We start from the raw sequence: 18021 nt of genomic DNA on the forward strand, positions 1-18021 counted from the left end.
GGTCAAGCGACCGGTCGCTTTCAGGCAGAGTCGTTGACGTGCGTGGCGACCGGTCGGTAGAGACATGCGACCGGTCACTTTCAGGCAGAGTCGTTTGCGACCGGTCGTTTTCATTTGGCGACCGGTCGTTTTCGTAGGGCGACCGGTCGTTTTGAGTCTGGAACGAATCTGGAAAACCGGCTGAAGGGAAAAAAATCTGAAATTTGAGAAGTGTCCTCATGTGCATCTGAAAAATAGAGCTCGTGTTCTCGGAACACAACATCCATCGAAGTATAAACCTTCTGACTAGGAGGATGATAACACCGGTAACCTTTCTGATGAGGTGCATAACCAATGAAAACACACTTGTCGGCCCGGGGATCCAATTTGCTGCGTTGGTGATCATGTAAGTGGACAAACACCACACAACCAAAAATGCGGGGTTCCAGGTTTTGGGTGGGAGGTATTTGGGTATGGTGGTGGAGTGTTTCAAGGGGGGTTTTGAACTGGAGGATACTGGAGGGAATCCGATTTATAAGGTATGCTACAGAGAGGACGGCCTCTCCCTAAAAGGACCTAGGCATATTTGCACCAAAGAGTGAGGCACAAACTACTTCCAATAAGTGGCGATTCTTTCGTTCTGCCACACCATTCTGTTGAGGAGTGTAAGGACATGAGCGTTGATGTATGATGCCATGATCTTGAAAGAACTGATTCAGATCATGGAGTGGGAATTCTAGCCGGGCCCCAAACATCAGAATGAACAAGAGAAAAAGGAACCAGACTTTTAGCTGAGCGTAAGGGAAAAGGAACACGATGGCTCTTGGCCAGTTCACAGATGTCACACTGAAAACTGGAAATATCTAACGTTGAAAATAAGGAAGGAAATAGCTTCTGTAAGTATCCAAACGAAGCATGTCCAAGACGGCGATGCCATAACCATACTTTGGAAGTGTGCTTCTCAACACTCGCACCCCCAATTTCGTAAGCCTAACTGAGGCTGGCTTCACTGCCAGAAGCCAAGTCCAGATAGTAGAGTTTGCCCCTCCTAGTACCACAACCAATCGTCTTGCTGCTGAGAATGTCCTGAAAAACACAATGAGTAGGCCAAAAAGTTACAGTACAATTCAAAGTCGTAGTAATTTGGGCAACAGACAAGAGATTATGTTGTAAGGATGGAACAATCAACACAGAATCCAGTGTGAGGGAGTCAGAGAGAGAGAGGGAACCCTCCCCAATTACTGGGGAGGGGGTACCATTGGCATTAGACACCACCGATTGAGAAGACGGTGTATGAGAGTAAATTTGTCCGGGATCAAAGGTCATGTGATCAGTGGCTCCGGTGTCAATGGCCCATGTGTGTTTCTTTGAAGAACTATGCAAAACATAACCCGGGGAACCAGTGGTGGCAATTGCGGAGGAAGAGACGATATCCATTGCAGCGGAATGATTGAAGAATACGAAAAAATATTTAGGGTTTCGGGTTTGTGTTTAGGGTTTCGGGATTCAGGATTCAGGATTTCGGGATTCAGGATTCAGGATTCAGGGTTTCGGGATTCAGGATACGAGGATACGGGTTCGTGTTTCAAGGAATTCGATACGAGGGATTCGGGTGTCGAGAAATTCGATACGAGGATTTAGAGACAACCTAGGATCGATTGCTTTGATACCATGCTAAAATATGAATACGGGTTTTCAATATGTTCAGATAATTTATTCTTCTCCATAAGAAGGTATATATAAAGAGTTTACAAGAGTGCTATACAAGGAATTAGATACAGGAAAGAATTAGGAAAGTATCTCCTAATTATACAAAGATTTATCAATTATATAAAATAGGAAAGTAAATCCCTTAATTAATCAAGGAAATAAATCTCCTTGATTAATTAGGAGACTCACTTCAACAGTTGCTGCTCAGTTTTTTGCAATTCAAGATGGCACTTCCCCATTTCAGTTACACTTCCAATCGCTAAAACATGTGTTTAATGCAGTAGCTAAGGCAAGTCATTTCCTTTCACGGATGGCTTCTCAAAATGTATTTTGACTTAGTAGTAATTTCCATACTAAATTTTCATTGGTCAACCAACTGACTAGAGAATATTATACTCAAGAAACAAACAAAATCACGAAAAAAAGATGGTAAAGGGTAGAACTTACATCAATGATTTCCCATTAAAGACAATTGGAGGAGCTACCTCATGAAATTAATTAAAAGTCAGATCAATCAGCTACGCTGATTAGGTCAAAATTTTACAATAAGTAAATGATCATTGAGCTTTCCCTTTATTTTAATCAATTAAAATGTTCTTTCATTCAACAGAACCAAAAAAAAGCTTGATATTTCCCTCTATTTATATGGTCAAAAAAATTGGATATGTATTAGTTACTATGATAGGAGTGACGATACTACACTGGAAAATAATTTAGTTCTTGTCTTTAAAAAATATTATGGTACTTACTGGTACTTTTACAAGCAATTAGCTTACCGCAACTCGTGGCAGAAAAGACATGTAAAAAAAAAAATCAAATACCATAAATCTAATGCTACGTCAATATAATAATTTTGCAAGTTTTTTTTTTATTGAAAAATTTAAGAAGCAAGCTCATTAAACATCTCTAACTCATCATAAATATATCATGTTGCATATTAGTGAAATGACATGAAATGACAAAAATTGAAAGTTAAAGTTGCTCCAACGGAATAGTCAAATCCTACATGGATTTGAAGGCTAGAAGAAATATGTTTAAAATAACATATCAAAAGCTTGATGTCAAATATTATTTTAATAATTTTTTAGTCATGGACCCCGCTATCATTTACTATCTTTTCAAACCTTATGCATCATATGGGCTCATTTGCTTTTAAAAATATAATAAAATAATATGATATTTGGCATTTCGGGTGGAGTTCAATATTTTTCAAAGTGTCAAATTGCCACATAAGCCATCAAATTCAAATTTAACATTTTACATTTAACATCTCCCTTGGAGATGCTCTAAAGAAGTAGAATGGGAAGGCTAGAACAGTGTAAAGGGACAACATTTCAGAACAATTTAAATACACTAAAAAGTAGTTGCTATGCTACGCAGGATAACAATTGGAATGAAGTTCAATTTTGAGTATCCACCCTTAAGATTGTTAATTTTATCTTTGCTGCCATTGTGCCTCTAGTTGTGTTCTATTAAATGGGTAAATTCTTGTTTTTTTCCTTGAAATACTTGGCAACCATAAATCTACAACTCCTAATTTTATTTTATTTTGGAGAGAAATCCTAGTACTCCTTATATTATTTTGGCTTAATTGTTGTTTTTCCCTTGACAAATCCAATAAATCTGAGCGTAGTGCTTGGTGTGTTGATTTTTTTTCTTTTTGGGTTAAATCAACGTAATTAACTTTAATTTTGGAAGCTCAATATAAACCTGAAATTAAAGTCTATAGTTGATTATTACCGAAGAAAAGAAAATAGTCTTTGTTGATTAATCGTATGTTGATTTACTTTGCTCCAATCACTCATAAATGGAACATTGAAGAAATTAAAGAAGCACCTTTCTTTTTCTTATTCAGATATTCTTGTTTTGTCAGCTAGGGAGGGTGTTGTTCGGGTAATTTCCTATACCTTTCTTTTTCTTTGACAACAACTCTAGTTTTGATCTTTATTTAATAATTTGACAACAACTCTAGTTTAATTTATTCTTCTCTTTCTAGCTAAAAGATAAGAATGATTTTTTTACAGATTTTAATCCATTTTGGACCACCAAAGCTGTTGTCACCTTTTTTCCTTGTGGTTTTAGTAAAACAGAGATATGAAGTTGTTACCTTTTTTTCTTGTGGTTAAATTCATATTTATATTTCAAGGCTCAAGCTAAGAGATAGGAAGTACTTTTTACAGATTTTAATTTGTCAAGTAGAAAACTTGATCATATTTGCACTATAGTCTCTTAGGAAAACACAGAGAGAAAAAAAAACACAGGAAGGCAGAGAAGGTTGCAGTGAGTCCATGGATAGGAAATTTTGTTGACTTTGGCATGCAGTGCGTTTTGGCTCACACTTTCTCTGTTGCCACTGAGCTTTCCAGGATGTTGTGGTAATTAGCAAGGCAGACAAGGTTGGGGAACCCACTGTGATCACTGCAAATTGCCCTAAGAAAACTGGGTTGGGCTGTGATTTGTGCAGAGTGATATTGCTCTTTGGGCAAAGCATTTGCAGATGAATTTTTTTTCTTTTGGGTCTAAACCATGAGGTGGTCCTAGATGGGCCCCAACTATGGGTGGCATCTTTAAGCCTTAACCACAACCCAGACTAATCCCCACTCATACCGGGTCGGCCCGTAAGGAGTAAAGTGTTGGCCAAAGTGGTGACTCCGTACGAGAGCAGGGATCGAACCCCTGACCTCTCTTAAGGAATAAGAGTGCCGAACCACTCACACCAACCACCTTGGTTAGCATTTGCAGATGAATTTTGAGTCAATGCTTACTTCATATTGGGAATATTAATAAGCCGTGAAAGACAGACGGTGTATTCAAATGCTTTAACAAAAAAATTATATTATTGATTAATCTGAGGGAAATATCAAGTAATTGCCTTATCTCACACCAAGAATAAAAAAAAATAAATAAATAAATAAAAAATTATCACCACACCAAGAATAAAAATAAATAATTGGCCCGATCATTGACCCAAGAGAAACCGTGTGCTCGCCTCACCAGTGCCACTACTCTCTCTCTTTCTTTCTCTGTCTCTTTTATGAGGCTGTTAGCTTCTTATTGTTGGTCTTACCAATTCTCTCTGGCTTTGGTTCCATTTCATAATTGTTTTGTTCAGGTAACATTAAGATAAAGAGTTCAATCATTTGAAAAGTGAAAAACAGGTCGAATAGTGTGATACATGATCATGTATGAAAACAATGTTGCTTGTATTGCTCAAATCAAAGAAGGGTTCATCAAGGGTGACATAGTTTTAGAAAAAAAGCCAAGAGATTGGAGTTAAACAAATTCATTCACAAGATAATCTGGCGAACCTTTTTACCAAAGCTTTTTCTGAAGCCTAAATTCCAGAAGTTAATGAAAATCAGGGGGAGATATCAATCAAGGGGAGCATCCCAATTCTACTACATACATGACATATGCGCGTTGTACTCTTTTTCCCTTCGACTAGGTTTTTGTCCCACTGGGTTTAACGAGGCAACATAAGCGTGTCCAACACCATATCAATGATCCAGAAGAAAACTGCACTCTTTTTCCCTTCTCTTCGGTGTTGTCCCATTGGGTTTTCCAAGCAAGGTTTTTAATGAGGCAACAATGTCATTGTATGGTGGACATCCAAGGGGAAGTGTTATAAATCTATGGAATGTGGATGACCACCATAATATCCATTACCTCCACCCCTTATTGCTTTGTAACCTATGCCCTTATTATTGTAATTAGTAGCTATAAATTGTGGGTGAAATACCTCTATCGTAAGCCTATAAAATAGGCGCTTATCAAAGATGAATAAGATAAGTTGATACAAGTTCATAGAACAAATTCTCTGTATTTCTCTTCCTCTTATTGCTCTCTACAATTCTCCCTAGTTTTATAACAGTATTTTTATTAACTTTTTCTGTTAAATGTAGGGGCAAAATTGTATTTTTGTATTATTTTTAATTTCCACCATCTGAATATTCCAACAAAGCCATGGACAACTTCCACCTGACACCAAGTCAATTAACCCACCACCCCGGCAACAACTAATGGTGCTCCCACAACGACACCCCCACCCTCCATGCGATGGTGAGGATAGGAAGAAGGTTTTTTAGTTTTTATTTTTATTTTTTGAGTGAAATGAATATTTAGATGGTAGAAAATAAAAATAATACAAAAGTACCATTTTACCTCTGCATTTAACGTAAAAAATAACAAAATTGATGGCAGGACTATTTGTCCTAACAAAAGTGAAATTGAAAGACCATGGGAACGATTTTGGAAATCGAATGACCAAAATGCGAATCAGGTCAAAATTTAGGGACCATTAGATCTAAAAACACTTCAGTTTTTTAGTTTGTTTTTGAAACCTATATAGAACCGAATTGGATTTTATCCAATAGATCAGTACTTATTCCCCTGTTTTAATTCTTTTCTTTTTGGCTATTTTTCAGACCATGAGCTTTGGGATGAGAAACTTTAGGTACATTGAAGAAATTAAAGAAGCACTGGAGAGGGAATGCCCTGGAGCTGTTTCTTGTTCAGATATTCTTGTTTTGTTAGCTAGGGAGGGTGTTGTTCGGGTAATTTCCTTCACCCTTCTTTTTCTTTGACCCGACTCTCTTCTGTAAAACAGAGATCTTTATTTAATAATTTGACAAGAACTCTAGTTTAATTTATTCTTCCCTTTCCAGCTAAAAGATAAGAAGGATTTTTTTACACAAGTAGGGATTATTCTTCCCTACGGGGTCGTTTGGTACGGCGGACTGTCATGGACTGGACTAAATCCTGGGACTATCTTGGATTAGCTCGGATTGGACTAAGCTGTATTAAGTACTGACCTACGTTTGGTGTTGCGTCGGACTAAGAAGCTGAATTGTAAAAATAGTGAAGACCTATGTTTGGTGCTGTGTCGGACTAAAAAATAATTCTTGTAATATTTAAATTTAATTTGAAATTTTGACCTAAAAATAAATAAATGCTACAAAGAAACACAATTCAAAGATTTAAAACAATAAAACAAATAAAATTATGATTGTTTATGAAGAATAAAATTTTGATATTTTTTTTTTGGCTTCTCAAGATTTATCTTAGTTGCTCCTTAGCCTTGCCCCAAGACTACTACAAATCTTCTATTTTTTGTTGGTCGAAACATTACTAAGGAGCTAAACTCACTCTATATAATTCTATGTCTTTCATGGAAGACCAAGTAAAAAATAATTTAAAAAAAAAATATATATATATATATATATATATGTGTGTGTGTGTGTATAATTTTTGTATATTTGACTTTTGACTTTAAACTGAAAAATATAATTTAACAAGGTAATAATTGCTTGCGATAAAGAAAGCAGCACATCATGAATTATTAAACTTGTTTCAATATAAAAAGAATATCAAGCATTTGTCAATTATTATAGTTTGATTTTCCAGCACATCATGAATTATTAAACTTGTTTCAATATAAAAAGAATATCAAGCATTTGTCAATTATTATAGTTTGATTTTCCAAATACAAATGTGGTCAAATGCAATATCAAAATAATTCTTGTAATATTTAAATTTAATTACGGATTTTGACCTAATAAATAAATAAATGTTAAAAATCCCAATTAAAAATTTAAAACAATAATAAAAAGAAAACAAATAAAATCCTAATATTTTTTAAAGAGAGGAGTCGGACTAGCGTGTTCTATTTAGGAACGTGCTATTTAGTGAACCACTTTTCAGGCTCACTATATTAGACGGGCGAGTGAGGCCTTTTTTTCACTATTGGACTATATAGTCTCATTTAAGTTAGTCCCGTCTGTTACCAAACATGGGTTTCGAGTGCTATTTAGCCTAGTCCAGTCCAGTCCAGTCCAGTGAAGCGTACCAAACATACCCGTAGAGACATGTTGCTGCTCAGTTTTTTGCAATTCAAGATGGCACTTCCCCATTTCAGTTACACTTCCAATCGCTAAAACATGTGTTTAATGCAGTAGCTAAGGCAAGTCATTTCCTTTCACGGATGGCTTCTCAAAATGTACTTTGACTTAGTAGTAATTTCCATGCTAAATTTTCATTGGTCAATCAACTGACTAGAGAATATTATACTCAAGAAACAAACAAAATCACGAAAAAAAGATGGTAAAGGGTAGAACTTACATCAATGATTTCCCATTAAAGACAATTGGAGGAGCTACCTCATGAAATTAATTAAAAATCAGATCAATCAGCTATGCTGATTAGGTCAAAATTTTCCAATAAGTAAATGATCATTGAGCTTTCCCCTTATTTTAATCAATTAAAATGTTCTTTCATTCAACAGAAGTGACGATAAAAAGCTTGATATTTTGATATAAAAAAAAGCTTGATATTTCCCTCTATTTATATGGGCAAAAAAATTGGATATGTGTTAGTTACTATGATAGGAGTGACGATACTACACTGGAAAATAAATTAGTACTTACTGGTACTTACTGGTACTTTCACAAGCAATTAGCTTACAGCAACTTGTGGCAGAAAAGACATGTAAAAAAAAATCAAATACCATAAATCTAATGCTACGTCAATATAATCAATTAGCAAGTTTTTTTTTTATTGAAAAATTTAAGAAGCAAGTTCATTAAACATCTCTAATTCATCATAAATATACCATGTTGCATTAGTGAAATGACAAAAATTGAAAGTTAAAGTTGCTTCAACGGAATAGTCAAATCCTACATGAATTTGAAGGCTAGAAGAAATATGTTTAAAATAACATATCATAAGCTTGATGTCAAATATTATTTTAATAATTTTTTAGTCATGGACTCCACTATAATTTACTATCTTTTCAAACCTTATGCATCATATGGGCCAATTTGCTTTTAAAAATATAATAAAATAATATGATATTTGGCATTTCGGGTGGAGTTCAATTTTTTTCAAAGTGTCAAATTGCTACATAAGCCATCAAATTCAAATTTTACATTTAACATTTAACATCTCCCTTGGAGATGCTCTAAAGAAGTAGAATGGGAAGTCTAGAACAATGTAAAGGGACAACATTTCAGAACAATTTAAATACACTAAAAAGTAGTTGCTACGCTACGCAGGATAACAATTGGAATGAAGTTCAATTTTGAGTATCCACCCCTTAAGATTGTTAATTTTACCTTTGCTGCCATTGTGCCTCTAGTTGTGTTCTATTAATTGGGTAAATTCTTGTTTTTCTCCTTGAAATACCTGGCGACCATAAATCTACAACTCCTAATTTTTTTTTTGTTGAGAGAAATCCTAGTACTCCTTATATTATTTTGGCTTAATTGTTGTTTTTCCCTTGACAAATCCAATAAATTTGAGCGTAGTGCTTGGGGTGTTGATTTTTTTTCTTTTCGGGTTAAATCAACGTAATTAACTTTAATTTTGGAAGCTCAATATAATGCCTGAAATTAAAGTCTATAGTTGATTATTACCGAAGAAAAGAAAATAGTCTTTTGTTGATTAATCGTATGTTGATTTACTCTGCTCCAATCACTCATAAATGGAACATTGAAGAAATTAAAGAAGCACCTTTCTTTTTCTTGTTCAGATATTCTTGTTTTGTCAGCTAGGGAGGGTGTTGTTCGGGTAATTTCCTTCACCTTTCTTATTGGGAATATTATTGATTGATCTGAGGGAAATATCAAGTAATTGCCTTTTCTCACACCAAGAATAAAAATAAAATAAAATAAATAAATAAATAAAAAATTATCACCACACCAAGAATAAAAATAAATAATTGGCCTGATCATTGACCCAAGAGAAACCGTGTGCTCGCCTCGCCAATACTCTCCCTCTTTCTTTCTCTGTCTCTTTTCTGAGGCTGTTAGCTTATTATTGTTGGTCTTACCAATTCTCTCTGGTTTTTCTGTGAATCTTGGGGTTGGGACAATCCTAGAGGCTGAACTGTGGGGTGTTTTTTGGGGCCTCAAGTTGGCTTGGAATATGGGTTTCAGAGTTGTGGAAGTTGAATGTGATGCTAGCTCTGTGGTGGCCCTCCTTCAGAATGCTCCTATGTATGATCATCCTCTTTTTAGTCTTCTAAACTGCTGTCATCTGAAGCTTCATGATGATTGGACTTGCTCTCTTATCCATATCTACCGTGAGCAAAATCGTGCTGCTGATCTTCTGGCTACCAAAAGCTATGATCTCCCTCTTGGACCTCATATTTTTGACTCGGAGCCTGCCTTTCTTAGTACTGTCCTTGCTGCTGATACTAGCAATGTGGCTAGTCCTCGTTTAATTCCCTTATAGTTGCTGTTTCTTTTTTTGGGCGTTAGCCCTCCTTTGCACCAAAAAAAAAAAAGATAAAGTATTTGAGTTTTTTAGTTCACCCATTATTTGAGATGACATCGTATTTTTGATTTAATGTTGAAATTGGTCGTTTAATGTTGAATTTCTCTCTGCTGAATTGGAAGTAGACATGGTCCAAATTGACACCATGTTTGACTATCTAAATTTACCCAGTTGCTCTGAAACTTGTTCTGCTGCATTATATGCCTTCAACGCAAGTAATTTTCCTCGGGTTTATTAATTTTTCATTTTACCAAATTTCAATTTCAATCTTTTTCATTTTTCAAGCCATTTATGATCATCTTCGTATTTATTCAGTTGAGTGTTTGGATTTTTGAATATTTAATTAGCCAAGTTCTTGTTTCATTGAGTAGTGTTTACAGCAGCAGTAGCAGATTTCCAATGGCGTTGAGCTCCCAAAGAGCCTCTGCTTTTCATCCTTCAGCTGATCAGTCGGCTCCTCCTCAATGGAACTACGATGTGTTTTTGAGTTTCAGGGGTGTAGACACTCGAAATAACTTTGTGTCCCATTTATACCACGAATTGCAGCACAGGGGCATTAAAACATTCAAGGATGATCCAAAGCTTGAGAGAGGGACAACCATTTCTTCTGAGCTCTTCAAAGCAATCCAAGAATCAAGGCTTGCAATCGTTGTTCTCTCGCAAAACTATGCTTCTTCTTCCTGGTGCTTGGATGAACTTACAAAGATTCTCCAATGCATGAAATCCAACGGCACAGTTCTGCCAGTGTTTTATAATGTGGATCCCTCCGTTGTGCGAAAACAAAGCGGCAGTTTTGCAGGGGCGTTCGCTGAGCATGAGAAAAGGTTTAGGGAAGACATAGAAAAGGTGAAGCGCTGGAGAGCTGCTTTAACAGAAGTTGCCAATTTATCTGGGTTGGATTCAAAGAATCAGTAAGCAACTTCTCCATATATACTTGGGTTATATCTATGGCTTATACTTTTGACTTAGTCATGGTTCTTCCTTGTAGGTGTGAAAGAAAGCTCATTGAACAGATTGTTGAATGGGTGTGGGGGAAAGTGCATCGCATATTCAAACTGTTAGATTCCACAGAGTTAGTTGGAATTAAGTTTACACGTGAGCAAATAGATTTGCTTTTAGATCCTACAGATGATGTTCGCTTTGTAGGGATATGGGGGATGGGAGGCATTGGCAAGACAACCATTGCTAGGCTTGTTTATGAAAGCATTTCTATTCATTTTGAAGTTAGCTGCTTTCTTGCTAATCGTCTTGTTGATCTACAAAGACAGCTGCTTTCCCCGATTTTGAAGGAACAGATTACTAAAGTTTGGGATGAACAGTGGGGGACCTATTTCATTAAGAGTTGCTTATGTAATAAAAAGGTTCTTCTCATTCTTGATGATGTGAATGCATCAAGCCAACTAGAGAAATTTGCTAAGGAAAAGGATTGGTTTGGTAAGGGGAGTATAATCATCATTACAACTAGAGATGAACGGTTGGTTAAAAAGCATGATGTGGAGATATCATATAAGGTAGAGAGATTAGGTGATGATGAGGCTCTTGAGCTCTTTAGTCTGAACGCCTTTAAAAAATTTGAGCCTGAGGAAGGTTTTTGGGAATTGTCCAAGTGCTTTGTAAATTATGCTGGAGGCCTTCCATTAGCTCTTAGAATTTTGGGAGGCTCTGTGTATAAGAGAGATCGAGATGAATGGAAAAATGAATTGGATAAGCTACGGAAAATTCCTGAGCCAAAAATTTTCGATTTGCTCAAAATCAGTTTTGAGAGACTAGATGAGATGAACAAGAATATATTTCTTAATGTTGCATTTTTCCTCAAGGGGAAGGACAAGAATAAAGTAATTGAAATACTAGACAGTTGTGACAGTTGTGGTGGGATAAATGCTCTGGTTGAGAAGTCGCTCCTAACCATTGATATTTCAAACGACAACAACATCGTTGGGATGCATGATTTGATACAAGTAATGGCATTTGAAATTGTTCGTCAAGAGTCTCCTAAAGAGCCTGGTAGACGCAGTCGATTGTATCATCCTAATGACATCATTCATGTACTAATAAACAATACGGTAAGAAGTTATGTAGATAATACCAATTTTTTTATTTTTTTTATAAGAAAATATGATTTCTTTTTAACTCAACATTAGTCTTAAATGTAGAATTAACTTTTCCTTTACTATATTTATTACAGGTAACTGACAAAATTCAAGGCATCGCCTTAAGGATGGCAAAACTTGAAAAGGCGGATTGGAATTGTGAAGCATTCTCTAAGATGATTAACCTGAAATTTCTTGAAGTTGATAATGTGATCATTTCCTCAATCCCCAGAATTCTTCCTAATTGCTTAAGAATTATGAAATGGAATCGGTATTCTTCCAAATATCTCCCATCAAATTTTCAACCGAATAAACTTGTTTCACTTGAGATGCAGGACAGCAAACTAGTTCGGCTATGGGATGAAAGAATTGTAAGATTACTGACCATATGCTACATTACAAATTTTTTGAAGAAAAAAAAAAGTTTAGGTTTTTCAGTTGCTAATTATATATTCTACTATTTTTCATGTAATATTGTATAGGACTTGCCCAATTTGACATACATGGACCTTAGTTGCTCTCGAAACTTGGCAACAACCCTAAATTTCACTGGCATTCCAAAACTCAAGGTGTTGAATCTTGAAGGGTGTGAGAATTTAGTTGAGATTCACCCGTCCATTGCATTTCTCAAATGGCTTACACATTTAATTCTAAAGAAATGCAAAAGTGTTAAGAGTCTTCCAAGGGAGGTAGAAATGGATTCTCTTATATATTTCGGTGTTGAGGATTGCTCAAAACTGGAAAAGATTCCAGAATTTTCAGGACAAATGGAAAATTTGTCAATGCTTATTTTGAGTGGGACGCCCATTGAGAAATTACCCTCATCAATTGGACATCTTGTTGGCCTTACTTTTCTGGATGTAAGCAATTGTAAAAATCTCTTTGGTCTTCCGAGCGAAATTTGTAATTTGAAGTCTCTTGAAGTGCTCTATGCGGATGGATGCTCATACAATGATAAACCCCAAAAAAACAGGCAGGAGATGGGCCATTTAGTGATGTCTGAGCCTAATAATTCAAAGTCATTCTCCTACTCCTATGGAGGTTGGCGCTGGCATATGTCGAAATGTAAATTAGAGCGTAATAAATCAAGGTTTTGGTGGGGCCTTCAAAGAAAGGCTTTTGTCTTGGGTTCGCTACATGGTTTGTGGTCTTTGAAAGAATTGGATCTGAGTGATTGTGAGCTTTGTGAAGGGGATATTCCCGTTGATATTGGCTGCTTGTCCTCTTTAGAACAATTAGACCTTAGTCGAAACAATTTTATTAGCCTTCCTGCAAGCATTGGATGTCTTCCTAAGCTTTGGTCATTTTGGGTGAAGGAGTGCAAAAGGCTTCAACAATTGCCCGATTTCCGCTTTGGATTGGCTGTTAATGAAAACTTCCGCGCTATTAGAATATACACAGACGATTGCACTTCCTTAACAATGTTGCCAAAGTTGAGCATAAAAAACGGAAGAAATGGTGTCACGTTGAGTTGTTTGAATTGCTCTGGATTGGTTGAGAATGATGGTTGCGATGATAGTATAATACTTGGAATGCTCTGGATTGCTCTGCATTGGAGATTCCTTCAGGTTCTCTTTCTGTCTCTCTGTCTCTCTTTGTTTCCTACAATAATAATAAATAATCAAGTTACTAACCACATTATAGGTACAGGAAGAATTCCAGAGTGGTTCAATAATAACACGTGGAAGTAGAATTCCCGCTTTCCAATTTGTAATACCTGGAAGTAGAATTCCAGAGTGGTTCAATAATCAAAGTGTAGGAGATTCCTTAATTGTGAAGCTACCTCCATGTACCACGAAGATTTGGATTGCTTTATGTGCTGTCTTTGAAGAAGAAGATCACCCAAATCCACCTCATGACTTTCTTACCTCTTTTCAATTTGAATGTCGCCTAGGAAAAGGTGCCCCTTCGTATTGTTATGACACTAGGAAAGGCCATCTTGTGTCACCTCACCTTTGGGTATCTTGTGTATATCATTATGTAGTCGACAAAGAATGCAGTCAGATGAAGATTTCATTCCATACTTTTTATGAGAAACGTACTCCGTCCCCATCATCCAAAAAATATTGCAAAAGCAAGAAGGGTATAAAGAAGGGTATAAAGAAGTGTGGGTTCCGTTTGGTGCACAAGCAAGACGTGGAAGAACTCAACCAAATCATGATGATGAACCACTCCATCAACATCAGCACAAAAGCTACTTCTCCTCACAATTCAGCTGATGCAAGTGCAAGCTCTCACCAAAAATCTCTCTGCCGCCAAAGCTATGCTCTTTCCAAATGGTTTTTAACAAAACTTGTAAAGATTTTCTCCCTCTTTTTAACAACTGCAGTTTTTATCAAATCTTTCAACACTAGCGAACAATGGGGGTGCATAGGACTTTTGATTTGGAGGGTAACCACTTTGATTTCCTACTTAGGCCTTGCACCCTCTTATTTTGAGCTATTGTTGAAAAATTTAATAAAAACTGTGATTCTTAAAAGAGCAGCTAAATTTTTGCCAACTTTGTTAAAAACTCCTCCTCCTCAAATGTCTGCACATAAATACTTGAAAGGCTAATGACGGTTACAATTGATATTAGTAAGTTCCCTTCACTATCTTTTCTAGCCATACATTTACCATTAGATTCATCACTTATTGTTTCGTGCATGACAATTCCTCTCTCTCTCTCTCTCTCTCATCATGTAGTATATACAAGCTCATTAGACCTAGCTTTGTTATAATGGAGCTGATCAGAAGTAGTTGCGTGCTTATTGGCCAGGTTCGCATGAAATTTGCACCTCAAGATCTACAAGCTCATTAGACCTAGCTTTGTTATAATGGTTTGATTCCTATTGACATAACTTACGTGACTATTTCAACTGCTCTATTCTGTTGTGTGCAGGATAGAATAAGCCAACAAGAATTTTCAATCATAAGCTTAGCTTATTGACACAATTGATTCTTATCTGCAACTGATCAATTGCTTTGTCAGGATTCCTACTTTGTCTGCTTCACTTCATCTCCTTGATAGTTTGTGCAATCTCCTTCAATTATGCAGTCTTCTCTTATATTAGCGTATCTAAGTTTTAAATTACCTTATGTAACAAAATGGAATTCTAAGACGTTCATTAAGCTGTCGTATAAGTGAGCGTCGTCTGAGACGACAATTTTTCCCCGTGGTCAATATGTTGAGTAGAATTGGGCAGTGCTAGTTGTATCTTGAAATAAACAAACTATAATAACTTTCGTTATTAAAATATTTGGAGAACTGGATTTATGAGGTACCACATGATTTATGAATGAGTAGTAGGTGTCAATCTAGTCAAAATGTATGTACTCACATTTCCACGAAAGCAGAGGATGACATTTTCACGCTAGGGAAATCATTCTTGAGCTATAAGAAGACTGACATTATTGTAGAGCTATAAGAAAACTGACATTACTACATTTGCTATAGTGTATATTAAAGTCACAAAAAATTAAGATGTATTGTGAGCTATAGATACGTTCTTAAAAGGAACAACTAGGCTAAAAGGCATTATGCAACACACACAACCCAATTAAGCAGAGCCGAGCAAACATCCAGTGTAATTCAAACCAGTTAATTGAAAAATCCAGTGTAATTAAGCCGAACCGAAAAAAAATTGAAAAATAATGTAACTATTTATAAACCAGTTAATTACCGTCTGGATGCATTTTATATAATGCATCCGTTGATAATCACCCATTTATCAATCTATTGTTTTGAATCTTAATGTTCCAATAAGATGATCTTAGGAATGTTGTTTCCGAGGTTTGGAATTTCAGACCCAATTTAAGTTTGTTGCTAATCAATTTATCTTTCAGTGCAACTTGTCGCCAATTTCAGTTATGACGACGTCCAGATGAGCATCACTTGCTTCATCCTCAAAATTCAGTTGATAATGAATCAAATTCTTTTTAACAAAATTTGAGAAACAAAAAGGCCTTACAAGGGAAAGCATACTTTTTCAGCAAATCTCCGGTTCTCATCCTCATCCGAGTAAAAACTATTACCACCAGAAATGTTCAATTTTTGGACCCACTGTGGAGGATCTCTCAAAACCGAGTAATTTTTGGGTGTTCCAGGTACACCACGTGACTGGTGTACCATCCAATAGACGAAGGACATATGGAATATTTCCAATACAGCCCGCCAGATGTCATAAAAAGAAATGCAGTAAGTTGGACAATAATTCCACATGTCCTACCTGGAACATATAAAAATTTCTCCCAAGACGGTTATAACAGCTACTCCAAGCAAGATTTTTGTCACCGGTTGGATCAAGGAATCCTGCATTCAGAGAAGAATTAAGTTGGAAAACTAGCACCAAATAACATATCACATGTCACTGCAACATTCCGCTGTCTGCAACATAATGCATATCAAAGAATCTTGTAGCAAATAAATTGTAAGTCCACCTGCCGAGCATTCCTTTAAATATAAACACTTCTCTATCTCACACTCAAACTCAGTATCTCTTATGAGACCACATTAAAGTTACATTTATTTCTACCCAATGCAACCAAATTTTCTCGGCAACCAAATAGAAACTTACGTCGATTAATTTCACTAATTGGGTTTTCATTAAAAAAAAAAAATAATAATAATAATAAAAAAAGATATAGAAATGAAGTACCTTGGGCTCTCCATCAATATGAACCGTAGATCCATCTTTATAAGCCAGCATAGACCTGCCGTTCCTGGGGTTAAACCGGATCGGAACGCTGCGACCCGACCCGGTATTGAAAGTGCAAAGCGATTTGAAGCCGTACTTGTCGAGAATGTCTCGGACCTCCAACTGGTTCTGGTCCCAACCCCCGACGCTCGTCCTGAACGTGTCGATCGGGCTTTGCCTCGCCGATACAAGTAGACCTCCACTTCTGGAACCTTCGTCCTCGCGGTTTTAGGATTCGGATTCGGGTTCCAGGATGACCTGTCGGGTTTCGGGTCCGATTCCTCGATTTTGCCGACTCTGTTGGTATCTTCTTTGTCGTCCATCTTTGTTTCTGGGTTTTGATTTCCTTTCTGTGAATATGAATCCGAGTTTTGTGTTGTGCTATTTATAGATTTTGTGCTTGGAGACGAAGATCGGAGGCCCCGCAAAGCATAAAGAGGTAAACGCGCACAACAATATCCAGAGCAGGCGGTTCGCTTCGGTGCTGATTGGAAAATAAGCGGCTTTACCACCAAAATTCTCTATTTCGCTTTTGTGATTTTTTTTATAGTAAATTGAGCTTAGACCCATAAAATTCATTTGTAATCACCTACAACCCTTTCCTTTATTTTTCTATTTAAAATACCCAATTTTTTCAAGTAAAACCCGCTGACTAGGATCCAAGTAAGCAAGTTACCTAATCTAGCTTAAAATCTGATTTATTCTATTTTTCGGATTCCAAAACTACCCGTATTTACAAGTTAACGTGTTATATGGAGGTGTAACTAATGACACACGTTGAATTTGGAAAGATCTTGAAATGGTTGTAATGGATGTAGGAATTAATTTAGAAACTTATTTGAAATTAAATATTAAATTCAACATTAACATATTAGAAAAGTTTTGGTTTATTTTATGACAAAAAAAAAACGTTTTGGTTTATTAAATAAATTTGTGTTGTTGTTTTCCTTTTATGAATTATACTACTAGTAATCTATTTTATTATAGTTTTATGAATAATAGTGTACATTCTAATTATGTTGAAAAATATTTTGATAATCTATTTATTGTTTGTTTTATGAAAAACTTTTTTTTTAAATGAACCTATTTTTTCTCTAAATAATGTACCTATTTTTTTTTTCTCTAAATTATGTACGCTTTTTTCTCTGAATAAAGTACCTATTATTTGTTTTATGAAAAACAATTTTTTTAAATGAACCTATTTTTTCTCTCCAAATAATGTGCCTATTTTTTTCCTCTAATAATATACCTAGTAAAACAATGTATGTATTTTTTTAAATGAACCTATTTTTCCT

The 18021-nt window shown here is 35.9% G+C and overlaps 1 protein-coding gene and 1 pseudogene across 8 annotated transcripts in view; one reads left to right on the forward strand and one right to left on the reverse strand.

The window, feature by feature from the left end:
• The window catches only part of LOC110761536 (TMV resistance protein N-like), an 89825-nt gene extending 74512 nt beyond the window's left edge, over nucleotides 1-15313 (forward strand). For 2 of the 7 annotated variants that reach the window (XM_088244966.1, XM_088244965.1), the window contains exons 2-7: nucleotides 10332-10871; nucleotides 10949-12023; nucleotides 12146-12421; nucleotides 12533-13618; nucleotides 13695-14627; nucleotides 14736-15313. In XM_088244966.1, coding sequence (XP_088101092.1) covers nucleotides 10360-10871; nucleotides 10949-12023; nucleotides 12146-12421; nucleotides 12533-13618; nucleotides 13695-14606 — 3861 coding nt within the window. In that variant the 5' untranslated portion in view covers nucleotides 10332-10359 and the 3' untranslated portion in view covers nucleotides 14607-14627; nucleotides 14736-15313. Of the gene's footprint in view, nucleotides 1-9974; nucleotides 10872-10948; nucleotides 12024-12145; nucleotides 12422-12532; nucleotides 13619-13694; nucleotides 14628-14735 lie in introns of those variants that run through there. The other 5 variants (XR_015826042.1, XM_088244967.1, XM_021964021.2 and 2 more) reach the window with 5 other exon arrangements.
• A 932-nt stretch (nucleotides 15314-16245) lies between these two features.
• Nucleotides 16246-17257, reverse strand: LOC110761538 (uncharacterized; annotated as a pseudogene). The gene is made up of 2 exons (XR_015826048.1): nucleotides 16688-17257; nucleotides 16246-16341 (listed from the first exon to the last, which is right to left on the reverse strand). The product of XR_015826048.1 is annotated as an uncharacterized LOC110761538 (transcript).
• Between the last annotated feature and the right edge of the window lie 764 nt (nucleotides 17258-18021).

Source organism: Prunus avium, chromosome 8 (assembly GCF_965620075.1).
Source record: "Prunus avium chromosome 8, drPruAviu1.hap1.1, whole genome shotgun sequence".
NCBI classification, from domain to species: Eukaryota; Viridiplantae; Streptophyta; class Magnoliopsida; order Rosales; family Rosaceae; genus Prunus; species Prunus avium.